This window comes from Raphanus sativus, unplaced genomic scaffold (genome assembly GCF_000801105.2).
Source record: "Raphanus sativus cultivar WK10039 unplaced genomic scaffold, ASM80110v3 Scaffold3969, whole genome shotgun sequence".
Classification (NCBI taxonomy): domain Eukaryota; kingdom Viridiplantae; phylum Streptophyta; class Magnoliopsida; order Brassicales; family Brassicaceae; genus Raphanus; species Raphanus sativus.
In genome coordinates, this window is record NW_026619273.1 from 1 (window position 1) to 9,077 (window position 9,077).

Here is a 9,077-nt window from a genome sequence, read left to right on the forward strand (position 1 = left end):
TTATATTGCATTACGCAAATTAGTAAAGTGAATCATTTGGAGCACACAAAATAATTTTATTTATACGATTATCTTTAGTATTTTTTGTCAGAAATATATATATGTTTTTTTGTTGAAATAAACCAAAATAAGATAAATACAGATCTATAAATGAGTTTTCAATAAACACAAAAATACAATTAGATAACTAAATAAACAGAATTCCAACATAAAAGTATTAGCAAGCTAAAAGATATAATGAAACAATGAGCCAGTTTGTAAATAAGTATATCGACAGAATAATAAATTGCAACGAGTTAACCTTTCAAACTAAAATTAACTAAGTAGCTTTCATTAATTGAGCAACAATCTATAATATCCTTATTTAATTGTAATCAAATTAGAACAAATAATAAAATTGCAACTACAAAAAAAAATATTGAGACGACGACAGCGAAACGACTAAAGAAACTGTAATTCTCATTGTCGACAAAGTGAGCTGTGAATTGGTGCGTTTCAATCTTTTTATCAATTGTTTGTGAAGAAAACTTAATAATACATGAAGTATTCGAATTGAAATTTGGAAGTTTCGTGTTGTTGTTCTTCGGATGATACACTTAAGCTTGCTTTGTTGTTTGAATCCAATATGGAGTGAAGAATCAGAAACACAAAGCAGAAATTTCAGGAAGCTTTACTTTACGATTTACAGATAAAAGTGAACTCATAATTAATTTACTTTTTGGTATTAAATTTAGCTTAGTTTCTAAAATAAAATTTCAAATTTTGTTCCTTCTATATAATGTCTACATGGTACTTAACAGTATAAATATGTTATTTAAATAAAATATCAACTTCACTATATGTTTAAATTCTAATAAATTAACTTTGTTACAATTAATGGTTTTTATTCTACTTTTATTGAATCGATTAGTCATAACCAATTATGCTATTCCATTTTGAACTAAGCAACTACAAAATAAAGTAATATACTATTGTTACTAACCACTATTAAATAGATCGGAAAAATATCATTTTTCTTAATATATTTTCATTTTTATATTTTTGAACATATGTTTTTTTACTAAAACTATTAAATAATTTGTAAATTTATATAAAAATACAAAACACGAATCCGGCGCGTAGCGCCGGAATACCACTAGTACAATTAGAAAGAAGCTGAATGATGATAGATACTAAACCGAGGTTGAAAAGCAGAGTGAATGGGATAGTTACTCAATGAGGTTGGTACTTGTATTGGAATACTTATGATAGACTTTAATTAGCGAATTTATGGCGGATTCCAATTCCGTAAGCGGAGCAGCAGCAGAAACGATAGTCATAACGAAGCAGAAACGTTTAATCCAAAGCATATTGATTTACATACAGTGTGAGCTTCAACAACTGTTCAAACAAAGATCATGAATGTTCTTCTGTCACCACCAGCAGTCAATCACAGGCTGATTACGACTTTTTCAAATACAAATTTTCAGCATAATACTTACTTACCCGCGTAAAATCCCTTAGACGGATTTGGTTCGACGATCCGTGGTGGAAGATGTTCTCCTGCTACCAGAGGCGAATCCAGTAAAGGATTAGGTGTGTCAGTTGGCAGGTAAAATGATAAAAACGAAAATTTTGTATCGAAAACAGTTGATAATCATCAGTCCAGATGGTAAATGCTAATGGTTTGACACCCCTTAAACCCAAGTTCGATGCTCCATATAGTCTTTTTATTGTGATTTTTTTTTATAAAAGAATATTGTGACACATCTATCCTATTAAAAGTGAAGTACAAATGGGAAATAACCCTGATTTCTTCTCATTATTTACGACTCTCTGCCACTGGTTTTATTAAAAAAGATTTGCTAACTAATCTACCTCATTTCACGCAAATCTAACCTACAAAATGGCCCATTACGTTTTTGAGTCAACAATTTGATGGGCTAAACCATAATAACTACACCTAATCTAGCTCATCTCACAGCCTGCTCTTTTATTTTTGTTTTTGTTTTTCTTTCCCAACGGTTTGGGTAGTTTCCTCGGGCCTACTGGCTTCCATTTTGTTTTGTTTTGTTTCCGTTTGGTTATTACATCCCTTTGGATGAAACAATTTGAAGTTTTTCTTTTTTTTGCTAGAAAACATCTAAAATCTAAAATCTAATTAAAGGGGAAGTACAAATTATATTTATCCCTTAAAACTGCATAAATATTACAAAAGAATGCCACTAGAGTTAAACACTGTGTTTTGTATTTAAATTGAACCGACGTTGATGTTACTAAACCGGGTCGCTGTACTTAAACCATTCAATTGTTGTAATAATTACATAACCATTTCAAGGCTTTAGTCATTCATTTTTTTCCAAAATTTAAACCGTAACTTATGTAGAATAGATTATATTTTATTTTGACTCTGCCAGGTATACACATAACTATTTTTAAACCAATGTCCAGGTATAAAATAAAAACATGTACAACATTATATTTTATACTCAAATAAAATGAAAACCTGTACAACATTATATATTATAATTAGACATTGAACAAATGTAATAAAATACACCAATTTACTACAATTAAAAAATATGAAAGTATAAAATTTATGTTTAACATATAATAATTTCAAATATACACCCGCGCGGGCGCGCGGGTCAAAAGCTAGTGTTAATTTAATTGCTAGGTCCGCCACTGCCTGCTACAACAAACAGTTAAAAATCTATGTCTGCCTGTGATTTTGCATTTCAATAAGTGTTATTATAGTCATGATGATTTTTCTAGTTGCCTCCAAAAAGTAGAGTGTCCATTTATTATTTGAGTGCATTAATTTATGAGTCACGTTTTTTTCTTGCATTATGGGTCACTTCCCACTTAGAAGCACGTTCAAAGAAAACGAGAGAGATTGTGAAAAATAAGAGTTTCCACCAAGAAAGTCCACTTTTTTGTCAACTAAGAAAGTTGTTATATATTTTTTTTTTGCTAATTTTTTTTTTTCATCCATTAAATTAACTACATCAGATAATTTTTTTTTAAATGAAAATATTGAGGTGGCAAGTAGAAGACAAGTGTGAGTGATGTGGATTAAGGTGAAGTTGTTTCTGACTTCCAACTTGTCAGATATTCTCATCATCTTCGCATTTGTCTTTTCTTTTTTGGTCAGTCAAACCTTGCATTTTTTTTTAAAACTTGAATTTCATTTATAAAAACCTACTCATCGCCTACAAATACAGAGTGTTTTTATCTAGCCCAACGATCCTGCAAGTACCAATGTGGTAAGCTTTCAGGCTTTTTTCTCACGAATCCACTCAACAAAATTGTTGAGAAGCAATGGCCATGCAAGCTCTGGATTGTATTCCGTCATCTCCGGGAAACTTAACTGTAAATGTTATAAACAATTATATAGTTAGTTGATGAAACTGCCAACCAAGCAGAGAAATAAAAAAGAATTTAAGGAAAGATACCTCATTGCAGAACCTGTAAAAGCTCATCCATTGATCCATGTTTATGACTTTGTAGTCGTCTTGGATCTGTTTTTCAAACATACAAAACCCAATCATGGGGTAAGAAAACATTTTGGCTCATGAGAAAGTATGAGAGATTTTATCAGCGATGTAAAGACCTTTAAAAACTCGACAAAGTAATCAACTTGGGGTCGGAATGTAGATCTCATGACCATATCTAGGAGTTGACATATAGTCTCTATGTCAACGATTCCCTGTTTTTCCTCTGAATAGTAAACAAACATCACACAGACACAGAAAGGTGATATAAGCCTTGAAATACAAATCTCCCTCACGCAGATAAAGCGTTGATTAATATTACCTGTTAAAGAATAGGTAAAGGCATAAGCATAGAAATCTGCAAAATTTGATGGACTCCTGACCTGTAAGAGGCAGAAAAAAAGCCTTATATAGCATGGTTGAGTGCTGAGAAGATGACAAAATATAAGAAAGAAAGCATGAAAACTCTGAACCTCTTTCTCGAGCTCGGGAAGGGCTTTCTTCAGGTTATCGAGTGTATCAGCTCTTAAAGCCACAAGGCCTCTTGTCCACTCCTCCTGTGTGAAGTAACCTTGTTTCTCAGCTTTCATTTTCCTGCGTTCATTCTAGTTTAAATACATTAATTCCGCAAGTTTTGAGGGATACTAGTGGTTACCAAGCAAGCATCAAGATTCTGATATCGGTATGAGAGACATCCAAATCGGAGCAAAGTTCCTCTATTCCTTCCGGGCTTGTTAATGTAACATACCAAAACATATATTAGGAGAGAAGCTGAATGGATACTAGGAGGAAGATACATACATTGGCTTGAAAAGATGATGGTTACCCGATGAGATTAGAAGCTGTAATGGAATACCGATGAAACACATCAACTATTCCTTCAAGTTCATGTTCAAGTTCGGCCGTAGTCCTACTCGAAACTGAACCAATAAGAAAAATTGGTTAAAGAAAAGTCATAACAAAACCAGAAACGTTAGCAAAGAGCAACAGCAATTAAAATTCTCTGATCACATAGTAGAATGAGCACAATTGTAGGTTCAAACAAAGATCATACATGTTCATCCCCAAGCATAATTACACATAAAACATGGAAAACCCCTAAAATCTTATACCAGCAGCCATCACAGGCTGATGTTTGTGATTATTTCAAATGTAATTTTTCAGCTATAATACTTACCCATAAAAGCCCTAGACAGATTTGGTTCCATGATCCGTGTTGGAAGATGTTCTCCTGCTTCAACAGTACTACAAAATCTCTGGCTGTGATTTTGCTATTTCAATAAGTTTATATAATCAGGATAAGGTTACTAGTTGCACTTGCCTCTAAAAGAAAGTCTCCAAGCATTATTTCCATTTTTTTCCTCCATAAATTAGACTAGATAATTAAGAAAAAATGAAAATATTGAGTTGGCAAGTAGAAGACAACAAGTGCGAGTGATGTGGATTATGGTGAAGTTGCTTCTGACTTCTAATTAGTCAGAGATCTGAGATTTCGAGAAGCTGGAGAGGTTGAAAGTGGCGGAGATTAATCACTCTAGGTTGGCGATGCTTGCTATGTTGATCTTTTACTTCGAGGCCGGGCAGGGTAAAACGCCTCTAGGTGCTCTTGGTTTGTGAGCATGTAATGCTTGTTGTTGTGTCTGTAGATAGACTTTTGTTTCTACTCTTGGTCAATGTGACATTTCGGGAAAGATCATATCATTGCTTTAGAATGTCACCAAGTCATGATTATGATCACAATCCAAATGTGAAAAGAAATGCCTGGGAAATGTAAAATCTATTTTTCCCATCTTCTTGTATCATTACCATCAAGTCCGTAGTCCAACTCGCAAGTATTTACATAGTTTTTTTTTTTTGCTACTGCCCTCCTTACAGTTTGATTTTATGCTTATGAAAAAGATTACATGCAATTTAATAGTATTACATAGTTGATCTTTAGTGGAAGATTCTCCTACAGAAACGTTTTAATATATAGACTTTTTTTGACCAAAAGAAAAAAAAACATAAGACTGTTTACCGGCAAGAAAAAGGTGAAACATCGACCAATTAAAATAATGTATTAATTTTGCAAATATTCCTAATTGGTATGCTTTAAAGAGTTGAGACAAAGAAGTTTCCTTCCTTCCTCACCATTTGGTCCCCAGATCTTATTATCACTCCAATTCATTTCTCAATCAAGCTAAACCCTAAATCTAGCTCCCAACAAAAAAAAAATCAATTCCTCAAATCAACCCGTAATCGCCGTAGCCCAAAACGCGAAAAATCGCCTCGATAGGCTCTTGATTTTGAGGTGAAAATTTTCGAATCTCGCTTTTTTTTTTTGAGTTTTCTCAGTTCTTTACGATTAAGAGAATAAATAAATGAATCATATTTGTTGGTGGTGATTGATTATATGCTTATTTGCTTTCCTTGGATTCGCGTTTTTGTGATTATGCTACTTGAGCTTGAAATCTGTGGCTTTGAGCTACGAACAGAGCAAAACAAAAGAGTTGGTTTTTGATCTGTGTATGGTTTGTTTGATGATGGAGCAGAGCAAGCTTCTGGTTTCCTGAAATGGGTTTTGATCTATAAGTCTACTTACTATTTTTTTTTTGCTTCTTCATGGCTTTGTAAAAACGTGTAGGAAGACACTTGAATGGATAATAACAATTGGAGGCCTTCTCTTCCAAATGGAGATCCTGCCATGGAAACTGGTGACTGGAGAGCTCAACTTCCACCTGATTCTCGCCAGAAGATTGTGAACAAGATGTAAGCTTTTTAATATTACCTTACCTGGTGTTATAATCTCTCTCAAAGTTGATATGGTGTTATAGTTCCTTGACTTGTAATTCGGTTTTATTTACTTGCCACTTGCGTAGAATGGAAACACTAAAGAAGCACCTTCCATATTCTGGACCAGAAGGGATAAATGAGCTCAGGAGGATTGCTGCCAGATTCGAGGAGAAAATTTTCAGCGGCGCTGTTAACCAGGTAATTTTAATCGTCTCCTGAACATTTTTTTTTTTGTTTCGTTAGTGTTTTGATAAAATATAAAGATAAAACCTGGAAAAGAATTCATGAAGATGTTGACTATGGAGTCTAAATTCCTGATTTTCTTTTTGTTTGGACTTTTCAGACTGATTACCTTCGGAAAATATCCATGAAGATGCTGACTATGGAGACTAAATCGCAAAATGCAGCTGGCTCTTCCTCATCTATCCCTGCCGCTAATAATGGCACATCTATGGATTCAAGTAATCACCAATTATGTATCTGCTTAACTCTCTGTTCATCCGTTTTTCTGGATGATCGTTTCTCTAATTTTGTGCTGTCTATCCTTCCATTGAATAGTGCCTACCAATCAAGGGAACCTTCTTCCAGGAACGTTACCAAACAATCAATCTCAAGCACCTCAGCCGTTGCTGCCCCAAACCATGCAGAACAATACAGCCTCTGGAATGATGGGTTCTTCTGCTTTACCATCCTCCATGCCGCCGGTTTCTTCCATAACCCATAATAATAACGTCACAAACGTTGTGAACCAGAATTCCAATATGCAAAATGTAGCCGGAATGTTGCAAGATTCATCTGGGCAACATGGCCTTTCATCGAACAACATGTTTTCTGGATCCCAAAGGCAGATGATGGGCAGGCCGCATGCTATGTCTTCACAGCAGCAGCAGCAACAGCAGCCACAGAGTGCACAATATCTTTATCAGCAACAGCTACAGCAGCAACTTCTCAAGCAGAACTTTCAGTCAGGGAATGTTCCTAATCCCAGTTCGCTTTTGCCATCACACATGCAACAACAGCAGCAACAACAAAATGTGCTGCAGCCCAATCAAATGCATTCGTCTCAACAGTCTGGTATTCCAACATCTGCGACGCAGGCCTCCTCTGTGAGCTCAGCTCCTCTACAGGGTCTGCACACAAATCAGCAATCAAGTCCCCGACTACCTGGGCATCAGACTACGACACAGGCTATGCTTCGTCAGCATCAATCTTCGCTGCTAAGGCAACATCCGCAATCACAACAAGCCTCTGGAATCCATCAGCAGCAAACCTCATTGCCGCAGCAGTCAATTTCTCCTCTACAACAGCAGCAATCCCAAATGATACGGCAACAAGCTGCAAATAGCTCAGGGATCCAACAGAAGCAGATGATGGGACAGCATCTTGTTGGGGATATGCAACAGCAACATCAGCAAAGGTTACTGAACCAACAAAATAATATGATGAACATGCAACAGCAGCAGACCCAGCAGCAACCGCTGCAGCAGAAGCAACAGCCACCGGCTCAGCAATTGATTAATCAACAAAACAGCCTTCAGGCTACGCATCAGCAACCGCTGGGCTCTCAAAGCAATGTTACCGGATTGCAGCAAAGCAATGTTACCGGATTGCAGCAACCACAACAACAGTTGCTCAATTCCCAAGTTGGCAATTCGAACTTGCAGGCTAACCAGCAGTCGGTGCACATGTTACCACAGCCAACGGGGATGCAACGAACACATCAGGCTGGCCATGGCATGTTTCCTTCTCAGGGCCAACAGTCACAGAATCAACCATCCCAACAGCAGATGATGCCCCTTCAGTCGCATCATCAGTTAGGTTTGCAACAGCAACCTAATTTGCTACAACAGGATGTACAACAAAGGCTACAATCTTCAGGCCAAGTCACAGGTTCCCTGCTTCCACCTCAAAATGTCGTGGACCACCAGAGACAACTATATCAATCCCAAAGAGCCCTTCCAGAGATGCCATCGTGTATGCTTTTGCATCCTTGTGAATACTTTAGGTTCTCATATTTTGCATAATATCTCAGCAGGATCTGATGTTGGACAAACGCCATTTTTATTGATTTTAGCATCGCTTGACTCGACGGCACAGACGGAAAATGCAAACGGAGTTGATTGGCAAGAGGAGGCTTTCCAAAAGGTATTTTTTCTCTTTTTATGTTGGTAATTTTTCTGGCTTCTTAGTCTTGCTCAGCACCCAGAAATATTTAGGGAGATAACATAAGTTTGCTAAATCTTCACCAATTCTGTCCACGCTTATTAAATCTCCTAGAGATATATGCAACGAGGCAGGCGATCTAGATATCACCGTAATGAGAGTAATCGTATGACCATACTTATCGTCTTTTGCAGATCAAAACAATGAAAGAGGCGTACTTACCAGATCTTAACGAAATCTACCAGAGAGTTACAGCCAAGTTGCAGCAAGTAAGTTGCGATTTTTGTAACTTGGAGAATTGTTTGCATTTTTTATATGTCGTACGAAATAGTAGCAAGTCCAATGCAAAATCGGTTCGATATTGCAAAAGATTGTCATACAACTTTGGAATCTTGTTGTCCATCTAACAAATAAATGCTCATAAGACTCGTATTCTTACAGACAGTCCCCTAGAAAGTAAAATATCGCATATCTGTTTCTATTTCCTAACCCACAGAGGTAGTAGCTTGCTTCTATATGATTGTTTATTTTCTTATTGAGTACCTTTTTTTTTCTCTCGAGCAGGATTCTCTTCCACAGCAACAAAGATCAGAGCAGTTTGAGAAATTGAAACAATTCAAGACAATGTTGGAACGAATGATACAATTCCTATCCGTTTCAAAGAGCAAT

General features: G+C 36.1%; 2 protein-coding genes across 4 annotated transcripts; one reads left to right on the forward strand and one right to left on the reverse strand.

Moving 5' to 3' along the window:
- Positions 1-3,097: 3,097 nt before the first annotated feature.
- On the reverse strand, positions 3,098-5,199 carry LOC130507067 (uncharacterized). 3 transcript variants are annotated; one of them, XM_057001778.1, is made up of 9 exons: positions 4,940-5,184; positions 4,651-4,848; positions 4,300-4,393; positions 4,129-4,203; positions 3,947-4,067; positions 3,796-3,856; positions 3,593-3,699; positions 3,435-3,500; positions 3,114-3,349 (listed from the first exon to the last, which is right to left on the reverse strand). In XM_057001778.1, the coding sequence occupies exons 2-9, from the start codon at positions 4,679-4,681 to the stop codon at positions 3,254-3,256; spliced, it is 651 nt and encodes a 216-aa protein (XP_056857758.1). In that variant the 5' UTR covers positions 4,682-4,848; positions 4,940-5,184; the 3' UTR covers positions 3,114-3,253. The 3 variants fall into 3 exon arrangements, with proteins under 3 accessions (XP_056857759.1, XP_056857758.1, XP_056857757.1); XM_057001777.1 differs by having other exon boundaries at positions 4,651-5,184; XM_057001779.1 differs by having other exon boundaries at positions 3,098-3,349; positions 3,947-4,030; positions 4,129-4,393; positions 4,651-5,199.
- A 380-nt stretch (positions 5,200-5,579) lies between these two features.
- On the forward strand, positions 5,580-9,071 carry LOC130507066 (mediator of RNA polymerase II transcription subunit 15a-like; the record flags this gene model as incomplete). Its single annotated transcript, XM_057001776.1, has 8 exons — positions 5,580-5,763; positions 6,097-6,221; positions 6,332-6,443; positions 6,589-6,706; positions 6,804-8,219; positions 8,320-8,390; positions 8,603-8,677; positions 8,973-9,071. Coding segments are annotated over exons 2-8 (2,004 nt in total), but the record flags the coding sequence as incomplete, so codon positions are not given.
- Between the last annotated feature and the right edge of the window lie 6 nt (positions 9,072-9,077).